Below are 20,707 nucleotides of genomic sequence, written 5' to 3'. Positions count from 1 at the left end.
AAACAATGAGTAAAATCTTCTATTCTCTACACTTTTTGTCAACTGCGTCATTGTAAAGACATGGCAAGAGGCGATGTGGCATAACAGATCTAGAGCTCCCCCTGGAGTCAGGATGACCTAGTTCAAGTTCTCTCTATGATATGTCCTGGTTGTATCACCCTGGGAAAGTCGCATAATCGCTCAGTGTTCCATGTCCCTTTTCAAGACTAAATTATAGCACTGGCTGATCTGCATTAGGAGAGAGGATTCCTCCCTATACCGATGGGATTATAGGGCAAAACAAAAACAAACAAAAGCATGCTGTTAGGTCAGTCCCAGGTCTGTGGTTCCAAGAAGAAAATCATTCACAGAAACCTGCCTGTTCTTTTCTCATGCCCTAATCAAGTGCACATTCTCATAAACATTTTGTCCAAGGTGATATAGCTGGTAAAGAGCCATATATTGAACCCTGGCCCCTGACTTCAGGCACACCACTAAGTCTACACCTTGTTAAGGAGTAAAGCAATTTTGGCAGCTGCTAGAAAGAAGGGCAAAGGCACCCAGCTTCCCAGGCATCACCCGAGCAGCCTGGCAATATGGGGCATTGCAGAAATTAGAAAGAAGCCCCTCATTGCAGCCACACTCAGCTTCCTTCAGCAGTTTGGCCGAGTGGAGTCCTCAGGATGATTTGAAAGCAGCAAAGCTACTGACCCAAATATAAGATAGGAGTTAAAAGAAATGTTAGACCGTAACTCAAATAAGAGGTTAACTGGAGGAAAATAAACCAATAGCAGGAGAAAAGCAGTTTAAATGACAGACTTCAGAATGCCTGAGGCCTTCTCTAGTTCCCTCACTGGGTATGAATGACTCAATTCTCTATGACAAAATAGCCAAGAGTAGCCTTACCTTTTTAATTGCAGAACTGGTAAACCCTTAGCCCTATAGGGAATAAGCTGCATAGACATCATTTCTGTGTGTCTTGGGGCAGAGGGAAATTTAATTTCAAATATGTTTCTGTGTTGTGTAATGTTGTGTAAATGCCTTCCACTTTAAACTGTGTCCTCTGGTTGGCCTAGTAAACAATCAATTGGAGCTCATGAGTTATGGTTCTGAGTGGATGCTGGCTGTCAAAGTGTCTCCATCCTGGAGCGTCTTAATGGGTATCAACACGTGAAGTGGTTATACCATCCTATAGACTAACAACCAAGGGTGTACTGGAGCCAGCTCCTATCAGCTCTTCCCAGTCAAATGTCAAATTTTCAGTGTGAGCCTTTATACCTCAGAAATAGTCAAACTCTAAAAATCAAGACTTGATTTATTGATTGTTTTGTTAATTGTCTAGAATTAAGAAAATGATAGAGAAAATGTAAATAATGCAGATTAAACTTAAAATTCCTGTGTATTTTTTTCAGAGAGCTGGCTATTAAATATTTACCAGCACACTCCTGCTAATAAGCATAGTAAAATAGTTTTAGATGCACTGGAAAATACTGGGTTGAAAATGTGTTGCTACCAGTGATTTACCACATGGAAGACATGGGAGATAAAGAGAACATTTTGTTCCCAGGACCATATTCACTGGAAAGAGTCTAATTTATTCTATAGGAAAAGAAAAAGCAGGAGGCTGATTATACTATCTGAGAATGCTCCAGAGGCTCCTTGCTGGAACCTCAGTATGGTTCCCCACCAATTCTGAGCAGTGAGATGTGCTGGAAAGAACCAGGATGATAGTCAGAAAACCTAGTCTGTAATCATAGCTCTACCAATGATTCACTGTGGAACCTTAGTCAAATAATTTAATCCTCCCTTACTGAGGAGAAAGGACTTTTTTTAAGGTTTCCTCAAGATCTAACTTTCTACGATTGTTAGAATCTATGCCCGGCCTGGCCTGGCCTGGCCTGACTTAATTGTGGTTTGGGATGGGGGAATGGGTCTGTTACAGTTCATAATGGTTTTAGGAAAATCTGCCATAGACTCTCTAGGTATCCTACCCAGATTAAAGTGTACCTAGGGAGGCAAGATTAGTATTAAAGCAAATTAAGAAATGTGGAATTCCAGAAGGGCAAAACAAACAATGTCCTCTGCCCTAAGGTATTCAGGGCTTTGTCAAATGCATTCAGAGCAGAGTTGTGGTTGTTTAGTTATGTCTGACTCTTCCATGGACAGTAACTGTCCATGGAATTTTCTTGGCAAGGATATTAGAGTGGTTTGCCATTTCCTTTTCCTTTTCCAGTGGATTAAGGCAAAGAGAGGTTATGTGACTTGCCCAGGGTCATACAGCTAGTAAGTATCTTCGACTGGATTTGAACTTGGGTCTTCCTAACTCCAGGTCCAGCTTTCTATCCACTGAGCCACCTACAGAGCAAGTATTAATATAAAATGGAAAGGAACCAGGAAGATAATCATCAAGGACATTTCAGGTTTGAAAACATATCCATTGGCAACAACAATCAAAAAAAACTTTGTTTCTAACTTTCTTACCCAGTCTCCTGCCTTCAGTCCACTACCATGGAGGAAGGGGTTTTTTAAATTATTTTTTTACTTTTTTCAAATATTTTAATTATCTATTTCAAGTGGGGGGAAACAATTGTGAGAATGTTTTAAGGAATGTTAGATTTGGGTCTCTGAGGCCAGAAAAGGAGGAATGAAATCAGTTTACTTTGGCGGCTTCCAGGTGCTCCATCACAGTCTCAGCTACACGTTTCCCCCGGGGTCCTGGCCCCAGGTGAGAGCCTCATGCCCAACGATGATGTTTCTGTACAGCTGCCCCTGTCACATCTCTCACTGTGAGATCACTGAGGACACAGAAATACGTTGCTGAGTTCTCCAGCTGTGAGTCGGAGATGGTGAGATTGATGGATTTCTCTGTTTTCTCCAAGATCACCGAATATCTATCCACCCTCGCATTCTCTTGATTGTAAGAATCCTGGCGAATAAGGGGAACCATCTCCCCACTTAGAGACTGCTTGTACCAGAACAAAACTATCTGGGCCCTAGAAGTTTCATACTTGCAATTCACAGTCACAGCTTCCCCCTCCTGTACAGATGTTGATGCTGGTGCTTGAATAACATCCTCGACTGTGCTAGCTCCTGCAGGAAAGAGAAGACACAAAGGGTTGATCCTCTGCCATGACCCATCAATAATATCCCAATTCATGACTCAAAAAATTTTGAGGAATACAATTATTTCCTCAATCCTCCCCTTCCTCTCCTGATATCTTAAGTCCCCAGTTCATGAGAATTATCTGGTTTGGGACTTCTTTACCAAGAATGATGGAGCTCACAATTGCCCACAAAAGAATAGGGAGAATAGGACTCATCTTCTTTTCCCGTGTCTAACAGGGCTCTCTGTAAAGTCAATGGGGCTCTGTGATACTCACTTCTGCCCTAGAACAGGAAATGGGGTTTCTGGGTGAGGCAAGTTTAAATCTGATATGGCTTACTTATCTACAAATGGAAAGGCCTATTCTGACCTTCCATTTATTCTCTTTGTTTTCTCTTGGTCACTGAAAAACTTTGCCAAGAGGCAGTAGGCTATAATGGATAGCAAACTGGCGTTAGAGTCAAAAAGACCTGGATTCAAATTCTACTCATGTTGGCTGTGGGACCCTACACAAGTCACTTAACTTCTTAGTGTCCCAGACACTTCACTAGGTCTGTAAGCTGTATATCAGTTACTGATCTGCATTGGTAGAGGGAGTTTCCATGTTGGGAATTCCCTACCCAAAGGAAATATCAGATTTGGACCAAAAAAAAAGACCTTTTTGAAACCTTAAAGTACCATATTATTATCAGTCTCTAGTTGTACTGGTATTGGCAGGTATGTGAATAATATTAACTGACTTTGTAGAGAGCTTTAACCTTTGTAGAGAGTTTTATATATATTATCTCATTTAAGCCCCACAACAGTGTTATGAGGTAGATGCTATTATTATCCCCATTTTATAGATGAGGAAATGAGTCTTCAAGAAGTTAAGTGACTTATCCAGAGTCACACAGACATCTCATTTCCCACCTGGCTGCACTCATTTTGGACTTCTTTGATTTCTCCCACTGTAATCCTCTGTCAGGTATCTTCCCCCACCCACCCACCCAAACTACTTTTCAACTTTCTTTTGCTCATTGTCTTCCCTCTTCAGATTGTAAACTCCTTGAGGCCAGGGACTAGTTTTCTTTTTTGTATTTGTATTCCCAGAGCTTAGCACAGTGCCTGGCACATAGTAGGTGCTTAATAAATGGCAGCTAGGTGGCACAGAGTATAGAGCACTGGGCTTGGAGTCAGGAAGACCTGAGCTCAAATCTGGCCTCAGACACTTACTAGCTGTGTGACCCTATTTGCCTCAGTTTGCTCATCTGTAAAATGAGCTGGAGAAGGAAATGTCAAACCATTCCAGTATCTTTGCCAAGAAAAGCCTAAATGGAATCATGGAGAGTCTGAAAATGGCTCACCAACAAACAGCAATAAATGTTTATTGGTTATTGCCTATTGACACATATTAGTGTTACATATTGACACATACAAGTGTTAGATCAGGTCTTCCTGACTCTAAATCCAACATTCTATAGGCAGCCCCACCTAGCTGCCAATATTCTCTCCAAATTGTATCAGGAACAATGCATAGACTAAGAACCTGACATCCTCCATCCATTGACTAAGACATGTAGGAATTTTCCCTTTGCAGAAAAGGGTACCTGTTTGTAAATGCCATCACGCAGTATTAAATCCTGCAGTGAGGTCAATCAGTGAGACTGGAGCACCATCTGCAGGATGTCCATGGAAGAGGCAGGTGCTGAGTAACACTACCACAAGCTGGCTGAGTCTCTCTCTACATTTCAAGGTGCTGATGTATAGAAAGTTGTTGTTTCAAGTACAGCAATTAATCATGTTTCTCTCTCACATGAATATATTAATGTCACAGTCATTTTTCCATAGTTTTACTTATAGTTCCTAGCACCACTCCTTCCATGTAGAATAAATAATAAAATGTTTTTAGTACTGAATTTTTTTTAACCGAGACAATGCCTTTCCTAGTATAACCATGGGCTGGAAAATGGGAGCCCCATCCCCTGAGGGCCTGTTCCATCAGGAAAATAGAGTAAGAATACCCAAAGGGACAAATTTTTGCTGGTAAATATGAAACTAATGACCAGTAACTCTGGGGTGAGAACATGGAGTGGAGGGAGAACACAAAGGAGAAGACTGAGATCAGGCAGACTTTTCTGAAACAAGCTGAGTCCTAGGGCTTCAACATATGATGAAAATGATGGGGGCAAAGAGCACTATCCTATCCAAACTAATTTCCCCATTTTTTTATTCCAGTATCTATGTCATAAGTTTGGGGCGGGGGAGAGAAAGAGCTAAGGTAACAGTAAGTTTAGAGCTAAGAAATAAAAGGACATAAAAGACATAAGATTTCCCATGAATCTAGCCATTTTTAGCTAGACTAGTCAAGCCCTTCCGCAGGAAAGTTTTTTTTTCCTTGCATTAAGCTTCTCATCTCATAGAGGTCATAATCTACCAGGAGAGATTCAGCACATCCAGTTTTCTCTGACCACTGCACAAGACTTTTGTCTCATCTCATTTCCCCTAAATCAAGAAGTGGGGAGAGGGGAATGAATATTTGGATTTAGGTGAGCCAAGTATTACAATGTAGAAAACATAAAAAGCAAGTTTTTTTCTTTCTTTACCATTTTCCTTAAGACTTATTTGGATTGTCATAGGTAACATAGCCTCAAGTCCGCGTATGTGTAGAAGCTCACAGTTCAGACATTTCTCCATTCAAAGTTTCTAGTTGTCTGAACAAAGAAGAATCTGTTTGCTCATTTCAGGGCTCCCGGGAGTAAATCATCAAGGATGATCTTTGGTCTTTTTCCCCTAGATGTCTCTCTGGAAATAGAGAATGAGTCTGAAAGCAACTGCACTGCCCAATAGAGGATCATTCTCAGGGTGTTAGAGCAACAATGTCACCATCTCCTTCTCTCTCCAGCCTCAAAGCGTGGAGTAGAAGTGTGTGTCACCCAACTTGGTCCCCACCCCAGACTCCTTCGCTTTGCTGCCTGGACACTCTCTCTGGTTCCTTACCCCCAAACCTCTTCCTTTACAAGCACAGGCCTTCTTCCCCTTTGTCCCTCCTCTGGCCCTACCCCAAACCCTGGCTTTATTTTTTATTCCTCTACTCAAAGACTCAGAGATGTCAGGCATTTAGAATCCATTCACTGTGTCCGTTTCTCTTCCAGTCCCCCCAACCCAGGTTTCGCTTCCTCCTCCCCACAACACACACACCCATTATAGACAGAACAATGGTTATCACGTCATTGTGAGTGAAACCAGGAGAGAGATCCAGAAAATCGGTGGCCGCCAACTCTGCCAGCTGGGCCAACGATCTACAGTCTTCTGGCCTCCGGTTTCTGCTGCCTTGAACACCCACCTCGTACAGTGCAGGTTAAACTTCCACAGCTGGAAGCAAGAGTTACAATGACAAAAGGGGTTTTAGTTTCGTTGTGGGAAAGAAGAGTATCAAATTAGGGACAGGACTCCCGTAGGAGGATGAGACAATGATAATGGATAGGTAACTGGAGCTTTGGAGCATGCCCAGATCATCTAATATGCAGGTACTCTGCTTCTGGGAGAAGGCATCCTGTGTGCCTTACCACATGGCAGTAGCATCCTTCACTCGGCTGTATAAACATAATTAGAGCACACTCCATATTTAAAACCACCAGACTATAAGAGTCTCATTCTCTCTTTCCTGCACACTCTTTTTTTGCCTATACAGTTTCAGAGAGGCTAAAGTTTTACCTACAGCACTGGCACCATGAACTGAACCAGTAAGGGGGCAAAAGGCTACCTTCTCTTCCTCTCCCTTTTAGATCTTGTGATCCTGGGAAACTGACTTCAGGCTTTTGTTTGTTCTCCTTCATCTGGCATGTGGGCTAGAACTCTGGACAAGGAACCAAAAAGACCTGAGTTCATTTTAGCCTCAGACACTTATCAGCTGTGTGATCCTAAGCAAGTTACTTAACTTCTGCCTCAGCTTCCTCAACTACAAAATAGGAAAAATAAAAGAACCTCGCAACAAGGTTGTTGTGAGGATCAATTTGTAAGATTTAGCACGGTGCCTGGCGCATAAAAGGCATTTAACGAATGCTTATTCCCTTCCCCCCTCAACACTTCTTTTTCTCAGGTTCAGATGCTGGAGGTACAATCCCAAGCAGACCCAGAATCATCAAGCCATAGTGACTTTGGAGCCAGGGATTCCAGGCTGAATTTTGCAGCCAGCCAAAACAGCAGGGTACCCCTGAGAAAGCAGAGTGCCTGGGACTTGAGCCCAAGCCAGGCTTTGGACTTGGAACTTGGGACTGTGATATATAGGATCAGGGTAAAGCTGCAAAATTTTCCTATCCTCTCCTCAGAGTATGAAATGGTGCTAAAGAGGGATTGTGTTGGAATATTTTGTTATTATACTTTTGAGGTAAATATTCCTTTGTAAAAAAAACTAATCCAACTATTAGGTGGTTAAATAGAACTGGAATGCAGAAATTGTCCTACCATTGGATGAGGGATAGCTGGAGCCAAGGAAGAAAGCCTAGACACTTTAAAAATTCTTATTAAGGGTACTAGAAAACTCCCAGAGGAGAAGTGAAATGTAACACACCCGATCCTCAGAAAATAGGAGACAATGTAATCACTTTTACAGATAAAAAACAGAAAGTAGAACTACTTAACTTTGATTTTGCTTCTTTTTTCTCTTCCAAGGAGGAGCAATCTTTGGACTTGAGGGGACAGATCAAAAATGGTTAATAATGAAATGATACTCAGGATAAGTAGGGAGAGAGTAAATGAATGAATTGATTCGTGATTACCAAGCCATTACCAATGATTGTTGAAAAATCATGGGGCAGCTAGGTGGCACAGTGGATAGAGCACCAGCCCTGAAGTCAGGATGGACCTGAGTTCAAATCCAGCCTCAGACCAAACACTTAACACTAGCAGTGTGACCCTGAGCAAGTCACTTAATCCCAATTGCCTAAAATAAAGAAAGAAAAAGAAAATCATAAAGAATGAGAGTGGTATCCCAGGAGAAAGGAAAATGTCCTGATTTTTTTTTGAGGAAAATGCTAGAATATGCAAATAATGGGCCAATGAACTTAACTTTAATTCTTGGAAAAAGTTTAGAACATATTATTAAAGGGATGATTAGTGCACAACTAGAAAAGAAAGCAGTGGTCACATAGAGCCAACATGACTTTATCAGGAACAAGTTATGCCAGATTAACCTCATTTCATTTTTAGATAGAAATACTAGACTAATAAATAAGAGGATGTAGTATACATAGTTCATCTCCATATTATCAAAGCTTCCGATTTATGTTATACTATGTCTAGGGAAAAGTTAGAGAGATGGGTTCAATGCTAGCAAAATTGAGAAGACTCAACCTGTTTGAATAGCCAAATCCAAAGAGAAGTCAATAATGGTTCAATGCTGACCTAGAAAGACATCTCTAATGGAGTGACCGAGAGAGGCTTTGTCCTATACTGCTTATCATATTTACTATTATTTAGATAAAGACATTTATGACTTCACATATTTTTCTAGGTTTTTTTAGCTATATGCCCAATTCACACAGCTCTTTCTCTCTTTTATCGATATATACATTTAGAGATATAAATTTTCCCCTAAGCACTGCTTTAGCTGTCTCTCATAAATTTTGGTATGTTGTCTCATTATTGTCATTCTCTTTGCTGAAATTATTGATTGTTTCTATGATTTATTCTTTGATTCACCCATTCTTTAGGATTCGATTGTTTCATTTCCAATTATTTTTAATCTCTGCTTCCACAATGCTTTATTGAATGCAATTTTATTGCATTATGGTATAAAAAGGATGCATTTTGGTTTTTCTGCATTTGGTTGTAAGGTTTTTATGCCCTAATACATAGTCAATTTTTGTGAAAATGCCATGTACAGTTGAGAAAAAGGTATACCTCTTTCTATTGCCATTCAGTTTTCTCCAAAGATCTATCATGTCTAACTTTTCTAAGATTCTATTAATCTCTTCAGCTTTTTTCTCATTTATTTTATGGTTACTTGCTTTAATTTCATCTTTATTGGTGGTATTTACACCCTTTCCATTTTTGACACTGGTAATTTGGTTTTCTTCCTTTTTAAATCAAATTAACCAATGGTTTATCTATTTTTTTCATAAAACCAGATCCTAGTTTTATTTATTAGTTCAATGGATTTTTATACTTCCAATTGTATTAGTCTTTCCTTTGATTTTCAGAATTTCCATTTTGGTGTTTGGGATTTTTAATTTGTTCCTTTTCTAGTTTTGATGGTATCATCAAATTTGCAAAGACAAAAAACTGGGAGGGAGAGCTAACACACTAGAATCAGGACCCAAAAAAGATCCAAAAGGTTTGGATGTTGGGCCAAATCTAAAATGTTGTAGAGAGAATTATAAAGTCTCACGAGAGTTCAAAAGATCAATTTCACACATACAAGAAAGAGGACATATAGCTAGAGAGCACAGAAACATAGGATCATAGATTTAGAGCTAAGAGGGAACATAGAAGTCATCTAATTTGACCCCCTCATCTTACAGACAAGGAAACAGAGGGGTAGGGGGAGTCTGGATGCAAGGAAACTTACTTAAAAGACTACTGCAATAGTCCAGATGAATGGGGATATAAATTAGGGTGATGGTAATGGGAATGCAACAATGTTCTACAATATCTCTAGTCTCTAAAATTCCACAGTATTCCAGTTTTATCAAGAATAGAAGGTGCTAGAGAGATCCTGAAGCCAAGGTGACCATGTTTGGTATGTTTAGAGAAACAACTTTGTCTCATGGGTGAGATTCTCAGGCTTCATGTGACTCTTCCAAAAGCAATAAATATATTTCTCTTGATTTTCTGTGCTACTGCCCTTCTCAAATACCTTTGGGACACCTCATTCTACTGATATCTGGCAAAAAGTCAAAGCCAAGGACATTTATTACATGAATGAAAGACTAGAGATTACTTCCACTGTAGATTAAGGAAGAAACAGCACTGTTTTTATTAAAAAGATATTTATTGAGCACCTATACTTAAAGGCAGTTAGGTGGCACAGTGGATAGAGCACCAGATCTTCCACAATCTCTAGTTCTTTATGCCTGTAATAATATTTGGGTATTTGAGTGTCTGACTCAGAAGTACCTTCTATTCTTGTCTCACACCATTCCCTTTCACATACTCTTTTCTAACCAAACTAAACAGGTGACAAATTAGCTTTAGTGCCTAGTGCCATATCTTTGCTCCTGCTTTGCCCTGCACTGTAATGCCACTCCTCCTGATCTCCATCTGAGAAAATTCTTTCCAGCCCTTAAAAGTTCAGTACCACTTAATACATGAAACTCCCCTCTTCTATAATGATTTTCCCTCCTCTGAACTCTCATTGCACTTTGTATTTTGATTGTGCATTTAATATTCTCATTTTTATAATATGCATTTTTGCAGATGTTTATCTCTTCTGTTATAACCTTTTTGAGGTCATAAGTTTTTCATTTTCTTTTTAATTATTGTGAACTTGATAAACATCAACAAACACAATTGTTTCCTTATATAAAGAAAAAAGAAAAAGAAGATTGTCTATGACACTGTGAATCTCTATTTTGTATAGCTTGGTTTGTTTTTAACTATAAATAAAAAATAACTTGATAGCTCCCACACTGCCTAGTGTGTGCCCCCTTCTGAACTTACTTCTTCTCTCTTCTGTGTATTTTAATATTCCATTGATGATTTTCTCTTTTTTGGTTTGGTTTTTTTTTTTTGCTACTTTTAGCAGAGAGTTATCACTATCACAACTCCCACAATTTATCACAATTTATATTTTACCCCCACAAACTCCCCCCCAAAATAATAAAAAAATTTTAGCAAATAACCATAATCATCCAAAATGAATCCATACACTGAATCTAAAAGTGTATATCTTATTCTGCACTTTATTACTTTTCTGAAGGACACCACTCTTAAATTTTAAATATTTATTTTTATATCTTTTTTCACCATCTCTCAACTATCCTTTTTACTTAAAATGTAATTCATAAATGTTTCCTGAGTTAAATTGTCTCATATGACTTACTTTTTTGTATTGAGACTGTGACGTCATTAAAGACAAACAATATAGTAATGATAGGGCTAAGACTGGAACCTGGATTCTTAGTTCACTGCTCTTCAAAACAGACCCCCTTACCTCTCAAGGAAGAAGGCTTTGTATCAGCCTTTGATTGCGCAAGGATCTGGGTTATTTGCTCTGTTGTACCTACATACTCTACCCGCCCCCCTACATTGTGAGCATGAGTTTAGGTACCGGCTGCTGGTGGTTGGGAAACACTGTGTGTCTACTGCACAGAAGTAGGTGGCTGAGTCTTCAGGCTTGCAGGCTAGCAGGTGGAGGGAGCTGTGCTTATTGGTGGTATCAAGTCTGGCTGTGAATCTCTCACTCACTTTTTCTTTCTCATTTGAACGTATTAGCATCAGGAAGACAAGGCCCTTCCCAGGATCTTGTCTATACCACTGTAAATTGGTGATACTACTAGTATAACTGCAGTTCAGAGAACATCTCTCATCCTCCTGAACCGTCACCGGCACAGTACTCTGTTCTTCCTTCTGGCTGATTACCCCTGTTCAGAAAGACAACAGAAGACAAAACATCAAGTTATCATTCACCAAACTTGACATTTGCTTTCCATAATCATTTTTCCCCCAATCCCACAGTTGAAGCACACTGAGTTCTAGCTCTGCCTTGGGGGATATATTCCTGATCCCATCTCCAGAATTTTCCTCCCAACTCACAACCAAGCTGAAGCCATAGAATCACTAACGAGGCTGCCTGGAGCTTCTCCATTTCATGGAAGAGTCAATTCTGGGACCTGAGTTATACACCTAGGCTCCCAAATCAAAGAAGTCCTCTCTCTTTTCTAAGTTCCTCTTTCTTCTGCTTCTCTAAGAAACACAAGGGGTTCTCAGGCTAGCTGCCAACAAATCAGAAACAAGCTCTGACCTCACCAATCTAGAACCCACAATTCAGATCCAGCCCTCTGTGAGCCATCTTTGCCCTATGAAGAGAGACAGAAATACTGCCATCATGTGGACACAATAAGTCATGGCTCAATATTAATTTTTAAAATTCTTACATGAAAAGATGATTCAGGAGTAACTGTGAAACTATCTAAGTCTCTGCTTTCACCATCGTTTTTTATTTCTCCCTTGACCCTTCTCACCACAATCTGAAAATACAATGACTACATCCCCTCTGCTGCTACAAAGCACTATGGAGGAAAACTGGGACTAGATGCCAAGGTAATTCACTTTCTCCTTCATATATTCCCTAGGGTAGGTATTGTTTTGATTTTATAGGGCCACTAAAAATCCTAGGAGGTTTAACTTTGTTTTGATTGTACCTGTGAGTGGCTCAGAGCAGGAAACTCCCTCCCAGTCAGGAACTTCTACTACCAATGCAAGTGGGCACTTTCTCTGCAACTTAGAGTATTACAGCGTTACCAGGGGTACCAAGAAGTAGAGTGACTTGCCCAAGGTGCCACAGCTAGTATGTATCAGAGGGAATATGGATGCTTTGAGTGCAAGTCTTTTTGACTCCCAGGCCAGTTCTCTATCCATTATGCCAAGATGGCTAGGTTTGTTGCTGGTCATATATACGTGATAAATGAAGAAACTTAGGGCAAAGGACAGAGGTGGAAGATGACACACAGATCAGCTCCACCTCAGGGATTTTGTTCCTTGATTTTACCACTCCCTTTCATTTCCATGAGACTCAAATACTCTTGGAGGGGAAACTGAGATTCTTCAGACTCACTTAACTCTCCTGGGGCTTTTTTGTCAGCATATTCCTTCCCCCTAAAGGTTTGGGAACACAAGATCTACATAAGGGATTTAAGCAGGGATTACGAGGGATTTTACACCTTAAGTCAGATAGCAACTTGGGTTCAGAACATGAACCGTTTAAGCAGGAGGAAGGTGAGGTGGTTGTTGTTTTTAAGACATAATTTTAGGCAGTGAGCACCTGATTTTGATACTTAGCTGGAAGCAGTAGCTTATACCTTCTTCTATCTCACCACTTTTCCAGGGAAGGACTTTCTAGTAACTACACCCCAGCAGATAAAAGCCAAGGCGTCCTATAGGCACCCAAAAGAGATGAAATCTAGAAGCTAGCAGAGATACCCTTGGCATCTATGAGACCAGTGCAGGCACAAAATCAACAGAGCACCATCTAGCAGGGACCACTCAAGATCAGAAGGGAGCAATCATCAGCAGAAATTACATTCCTGGTCACCCATGGAGAAGAGGCCCAAAGGAAACAGTAGTACAATGACATCACCCAGAAAACCTTGGTGACCCTGCAGCATCATAAGCATTCCCCAAAATATACAACACCTTTCTACTCTCTCCCAGAGTGGATTAGGGATAGAAATGTAGGCTCAGTCTCTCTCTGTAGCCCAAGTGCATATCCCTAGCTGACTGACAGGCTAAGAATTTTAGTGAAGGTCCAAGACTGCATTTAGGACCACCTTCTTCCCTCACCCAGCATTCTATAATCCTTTCTCTTCATTGTTCCCAATTCATAGTCTCAATGAAGAATCAGAGGTCACGAATGTGGTCTCTGATTCATCTCCCGGCTCCATTACTCCTCTATTCTGTGGCAAGAAAAAAATCTTTCTACTGGCCCACTAAGAGAAGGGCAGAAACCTTCTCAGCCACTGATGAGAAAACTGCTTCAAGTTCTCCACCCCTGTGCAATGAAGCTCTGAGCAAAACAGGGTTGGAGAAAGATAGATTTAGATAGTAAAATTTGAAAAATAATACATATATTCAGTGCAACTGTAAAAACCAACAACAAGGACAAGACTTTCAAAAAATACAGACTAAAGATTGGAAGGACAATACTTCAATGACCTCTAAGTAGTCATAGCAAATAAACTGTTATTGTTTTCTTTAAATTTATCTATATTTTTCTTGTCTTTATTTTCTAGAAAAACTTAAAGTAATTTCTTTTTATAAATCTACCTTGGGCTTTATTCAATGTTCTGCTTATTTCTATTTTTGAGTTATTAAGTTTATAAGGAAAATTATTTGAGGGCCTTTTCTTATAGTCTAGATTTGTAAGAGTTTTTTTAATATGCCTAATTTTTCCTAACAAATTACTATAGTATATTGAAATACATATTTTTAAAAAACCTTCAGTGGCTTAATTAAAATAAGATTATTACTCTAATCTTTTATTTATAATTTTTAACATTTTAATTCATCTTTTAAATTTGAAATATAGCAATAAGTCATCAACGCATTTGTAATTTTATTTTTAGAACATAATGATTAGCAAACTACATTCAAAAATGCCCCCCCGTATACCAATATTAAATTAAACAAAACTATAACTAAAAGAAAGTCAAATAAAAGGGATTTTATAAAAACTCAGATGATTATTAAATAAACTAAAAAGTTTTGAACAAATAATATATACTCCCTTAAAATCCTTTTATTTTGGGTCAGAATTGAGATTTTACTGGTATAAAGAATTCCCAGTGAGGAAGTTCCCTCTACCAATTCATATCAGCGATTGCCTCATTTAGAGTTTAGAGAGTTGCTTGGAGCACTGAGAATGTAAATGACTTGGGCATTGTCACCACACAAGATTGAACCTAGGTCTATCTGACACAGAGGCCAGATCCCTATCCACTATGCCATACTGTCCATCACTATGCAGCACCACCTCTTAGGAGTATAACAATCTCACATATCAACTATAAGAACCTTGGAACTTTTCTCTAGTTTCCTTGTAGAGGACATGGTTTTGAGAATAGAACAGGAAAATATATGCATCAAAAGGTGTTAAGCCTCAAACCTTGGGCCCATAAACACGACATAGGGTCAAGCTTGATAACACCTGGAGAGACTCCAGAAGAAATAGCACTTAACGCTAAAAAGTGTATTCTTCACCCATAGGTATCAATCCAGGTCAGAACCAACAAATTTATTAAGTGCAAGGCAATGAGTTAGATGCTCTGGAGAAAAGAGATTACAGTGTAGTTTCGGTAATATATATAAATACAAATACGCTATACATACAATATAATACACATACATATATATACAATATACATACAAATAAATTTTGGGACATGGCCGTGCATTATGTTTCATATGAGTGATACAAACTATCAGCTATGGGATAGTACTCATGAATGTCCACTGCACCTCCATCCTGGGCAAGACAGAGATCCAATCTCAAAGAAAAAAATAACTGTTAATGTATAGGTGCTAATTACTCCCAATATGGTTGTCCTACTAAGCTTTGACTTCAGATTGCCAATTAATGTCATAACAAACACAGCCTCAACTTTCTCCTGAATGGCTTTATACTCACTGTCTTGCCTGGAAAAGGCCAAGGCATATGTAAGTATCAACTTCATTTGTTTGCCCAGTTTGACCTCTGGATTCTTCCTTGCCACATATTAAGAATTTTACACTTGTTAAGTCCAAGAGACATTTTGATATCTTTAGAGAAAGTTTCCATAGGTTGTTATAGCTATTTTATATGTTTCTCAGTAGAGCCTTATAATTTGATGTCAATCAAGTATGTAAAGCAATAAATGCAATGTTTTGGTGTGACTCCCTCTTTGACTTGAAGGACATATTCAATTCTGTAGAGAAGTTAAGAACTATATAGTAAGCTTAAACAATCTCCTTTGAAGATGTCCTGTTTTATATACATTCCTCTCAACATTATTATGTTGGTGGTATGTTTTAAATAGATAACAGTTTTCCATGTGGACAGGAAATACTCTATTGTTCTCACTCTACTTGGAAATCTTTTATGTATTTGCAGTACATGACTAGGCCATGAGTACAGAAATGAGTCAAAGACTTTGTGATCATTAATAAAAACTATATAAATGATAAAAAATTTCATATACCTTGGTCACTTATAAACCTTGGAGCTTTTAGACATGTTCTTTTCACTCCTAGCCAATATATTGTTCTCTTATCTTTGTAGATTTTTTTGAACAATACAAATTGTGAGTGTTTTGTATAAAATATATAACCTTATAATTGGTCTATATTTGAAGGGATTATAGGTGTCTTTATTTTTTGTAATAAAAAGGTGATGCCTTCTGTTAAGAAATATGAAATAAGATTTACATCAATGAGAAAACATGTAAAATATTTTGCTAATAATTCATGCACCACTATGAAGCATTTGTGCCAATAATTATGGTTCCTAAGCAGACCCATCACTTTCCAGTTTTGCAGGGAAACTAATTTGTCATTTCCCTTGACATAACCATTTTGTCACTCCTTATATTAATAGCACACAAACTTTCTGTTTTGCATTTAAACTATCTAAATATTTTCATTGAATTGGACTTCTTGAAATGATAGAGATAACCAGAAACTTTCCACATCCTCCTTTTTACAGTCTCTCTCCTCTAATTTTTTGTTGTTTCTCAAACTTCTATATTAGTTTTTGTCTATATTGAACTGTTTATTTTATTCTTTTTGCTGCTATAACTCCATGTAGCACCTTATCATTTTGGTGTTTACTTTTATTTGTTGGTCAAAGATAACAAGAATTTCGGACATAATTTTGTTTTCCAGATTCTGTTCCACGTTTCTTTTTTGCAGTCTCCAAATGACATGGTGTTCCAGTTTATTGATGAAAATACCAGTTAATTGTTGATGTGATTTTCCAGAGTCTTCATGCAGATCTTCAGTAGTTTTCTCAAGCTACTTCTTCCATAGAGACAGAGAGAGGAACTAGACCTGTAATTTCATTGGTGTAAGGAATTACTGGGTGAAGAAACTCTCTCTATGATTTTAAGACGTTTTTATACTTTTCTCCAACTTCATGACTTTTCTTTTGCTGTTTTTCAGAAGGCCAATGATAATCTAACTGGTATTTTTCCATTTGATTTTCTTTTTCCTTCTCAGTGGTTGATATTGTTTTCTTTATAATCCTGTAGTTTAACAATTATGTCTTGAGAGATTGCTTTAAGGCTTTGTCTATGTTGGGACTTCATGTATCTTCTTTATTTCTGTTCTTATAGAGTGTGATCTGTACTTATCCATTCTGAAAAACTTTCACTGGTTGTCTTCAAAGACAGGGTTCAACTTTTTTTCCCTTTTGCTGCTTTTTGCAATCCCAATAAACCTAATTTTTGTGCTTCTTATTCTGTCTCCCAATTCTCTTACTTTGTACTGCATCCCAGATGTGCTGATTATTTTGTTATCTATTGATCTCTCATTGACTTCATTTATTCTTTAATTTGCCAGTTCCATCATTTCATGTTCTTGCATATTACTTCAAGTTCTTGTATATTACTTTCTATTCTTCTTAATCATTTCTTCATTTATTTTATATGTTTTTTGTTATTCTTTTCTATCTCAGAACCCTAATTTAATGTATTTATAACTTAATTAAATTTTTCCATTGGCATTTCTTCCATCCTATCCATTGATGTTTCAAATTTTTTCTGATTAAATTTTATCTTTTAAGGTTTTTTCCTTATAGAATTTCTTCATTGTGTCATTTATTGTATTTTTCCTATCCAGTGACAGGAGTTGTAGAAGACACAGTCCTAGCAATGTTTAGCTAAACATATGCTGAAGCCATAGGTACATGGGCTTTGGCAATAAGGGCTAGGAGTGATAATCATATTCTTCTTGCAATGTTCAGCCTTGGTATAGAGGTTCCACCAGGAACTCAGAAAGTACTGGCCCCTGGACTAGAAACTGGGAACCAGGAATAAAAAGATGTGTTATTAGCTTTGTTTAGCTCCTGGTGTCTGATCTATAGAGATGTGTAATTGGTTTTATGGTTACTAGAATTTGAAGTCATGGTGGTGAGCAGTCAAGCCAGTGGTTGCTGAAGATCAGATTTAGGAAGGTACACTATCTTTGGCTATTAGATTCTGGAGCTGAGGTTGTAGGTGGCTCAACTGTTGGCTGCCAAAGTCTACAGCTGTGGTATTAGCAAGTAGCATAGCTACAGAAACCTGAAATTATTAAAGTATATATTTGGCCTGGTGGGGTCTAGAGCCTGAATCTGTATCAATAGCCAGTTGGCCTACTGAACTCTAGAGCTGTGCTGGTGGGTAGCTAGTCTGATGGCTGCTGGATTCAATAGCTATAGTATTGTTTAGTTGTTCTGGTTACTATTAGAGTCTGAGGTTTTGGTTGTGAGTTCTGATGAATCCTAGAGGCTGAAGCTATAAAATGGAGTATTCCTTTCATCTGCTTCTGAAGTCCAGACCTATGAGATTAAGTAGTTGGTCCATTAATCCTGGAAGAAATAACTGTAAGAATTGGTCAAAGGGGTAAGATTCCCTTCTTAAAAGACTGGTAAAGAGCAAAAGGATGGGGTGGAGGGAAAGACAGAATATGCTTATGGTTGGGTCTGGCTAGGAAAAGGAAAGAAGTTGGTGGAAGAAAAAGTATTATTGGGAAGGCTAGAAGGTGTAGGGAGGATTCCTGGAGCTTATGCCAAGTTGGGAGTTAGGGGTGTGATTGGAGTCCCAACTATGGGGTTTCTGCACAGGCTACAGGTGCTTAGGGAATACTGCATACTTGCTGTGCAGAAGTGGGTTCCTGAGTCTCCAAGCTAAGATGCCTCAATGTACAGAGAGAAATATTTGGCACCTTTGTTGATCCTGGCTATGAAATTTACTTTGGGGTTTGTGTCCACATTTGAACAAATGACTCTCGGTAAAACAGGACCTTTACCTGGATCCTGCCCATAACACAGGAAGTAATAGGAAGCATTGTCTGTGTAAGTGCAATTCATAATGGTGCTCTATCCCTTCTGGACCCCAGGGACTGATGACTGTGCTCAACTTTCTGTTGGCCACTCACTTTTGTGCAGAAAGACAAGGTCCAAAACCAGAAGATTGGTCATCAGTTTGACACTCTCTGGAATTTACATTTTTTCCCCATTATCATCCTAGAAATGCCCAGAAAAAAAAATAGAATGGGCTTCTTTTCTTTCTTTAACCTTGTCAAGAATATTTCCTGGAGCTTTCTGTTCTCATAACCCTGAGCTGAGCAGAAGCAACAAGATAAAAAATGAGATATCTAATTGGTTCCCCATATTTCTTCCCCTTCAGGATTGTTGATCAAGAATATCTAACTAAAGAAGCTCAGTTTATGATTGGTAATCACTCTTCAGAGGACTCTCAGACATCTTACCCAGCTAATAGTGGATGAATGCCACACACATTCCTTCAAAACACTCATAGAGATCTATCAAAGTCAAACCATGCAGACTGAGTGGGCAGGGGAAGGGGAAACAATGACATCTCATGGCCAGACTAGCATCCGCTAAGCATTCTATGACTTCTGTGCCTTCTAAACCCAAAAAGAATCTAGGCAAATAAGTGGGCCTCTCATCAGAAACCACATGGAACAGTGCAGAACATGCAAGGCAAACAACTTCTCAGTGCATTGATTGACACAAGTTGGATAAATTCTAAAGACTTTTTTCCCAAATGTTTAGTGATCTATAGAATTCAACTCTGTCTTCTTGCATGTCAAGGTAGGCTCAGATCTTCTCAGTGCTGTCTGATCCCCAGAGGTGTCCAGGGCACCATTCAATCATCATCACTGGGTTCCTGAACATGAGAATTTCTGAGAACGCACCCGTTCATTTTCAGCATAAAGGTCTTTGTAATGAGATTGAACCCCATGACATAATCTGCATACAACTGACCCTCTCTGTGCCTCAGTGGTCCTACATTCTCAGGAAAAATCATCTCAAGATAGTATGATGCAGCTCCTTTCCAGGTTAATCACATTCCAGTTTTCAGAAAACAAGTCTGCTGTGGATAGAGATAAGAACCCATCTGGGCCTGGAGATTGCCTTCCCACATCAAGAACCAATCCATTGTGGCTGATATCTTAATTTGTACTCAAAATGGGAAATTAAAAAAAAAAGTTTAAGTCAGAAACTGAGATGGTTAGCAATATGATAAAATGAATGTGTGAGATAAGTATCCTGGCTCTTTTCCAGGACTACAATGTCCTAAAATAGTTTTATCTACCTTTTTGGCACCTGGAATTTGTAGCCCTAGAGTTGTTAACAGAGTAATTATCATTGAAGAAGTGGTAGAAGAACAATGGTACCTCAGGGGCACAGTGTAGTTGCCCTGTGCCCCCTACTGCTGGATCCCAAACTTTCAGCACTGGGAGCATTTAAGTACAGGCTCTTTCCAATAAAGGAGAGCTTCAAAGACAGACAATTGACACAAATATCTCAGTGCACAAGAGTGTTCCAGACTCCAGGATGAAATTTCCAAGAGCCAGGAGCTGACATCCTGGTTTGCTGTTTGCCTGTTCAGTGGTGACCCTGAGAATCCCTGAAAACATCTGTGGTATTCTCCAATCTAAGTGAAGACAATCTGTTGTGAGATAACTCTTTGTCCTGCTACTGCTTCACTGGAAGAGGTGAGGTCTGTTATAAGACCCTAAAGTTCTGGGTAGGCTCTTTTCCATTCCCATGTTATAGCCAGAATGCCGCCAAAGGGAGAGCTGGACTCCATCCTAAAAGATTATTTTTCCATTGGAAAAAGGAAATGAAAAATAGTGTAATATTATACTTTTACATTTGTCTATTATATTTAAATTTACAATGGCATTATCTAATCAAACTAAATAATCTGATTACCTATTATC

General features: G+C 38.8%; 2 gene segments (V, D, J or C); both read right to left on the bottom strand.

The window, feature by feature from the left end:
* Positions 1-2,594: 2,594 nt before the first annotated feature.
* LOC114028680 lies at positions 2,595-5,733 on the bottom strand. The segment is given in 2 exon segments: positions 2,595-3,069; positions 3,245-3,322. Coding segments are annotated over 2 exon segments (411 nt in total).
* A 553-nt stretch (positions 5,734-6,286) lies between these two features.
* Positions 6,287-11,946, bottom strand: LOC114028743. The segment is given in 3 exon segments: positions 6,287-6,436; positions 11,294-11,646; positions 11,819-11,946. Coding segments are annotated over 3 exon segments (555 nt in total).
* Positions 11,947-20,707: the final 8,761 nt, after the last annotated feature.

The sequence above is a fragment of the Vombatus ursinus genome, unplaced genomic scaffold (assembly GCF_900497805.2).
Source record: "Vombatus ursinus unplaced genomic scaffold, bare-nosed wombat genome assembly UNPS02014894.1, whole genome shotgun sequence".
Classification (NCBI taxonomy): Eukaryota; Metazoa; Chordata; class Mammalia; order Diprotodontia; family Vombatidae; genus Vombatus; species Vombatus ursinus.
Note: the sequence above shows the minus strand (reverse complement) of the source record. Positions and strands in the feature narration are given on the sequence as shown.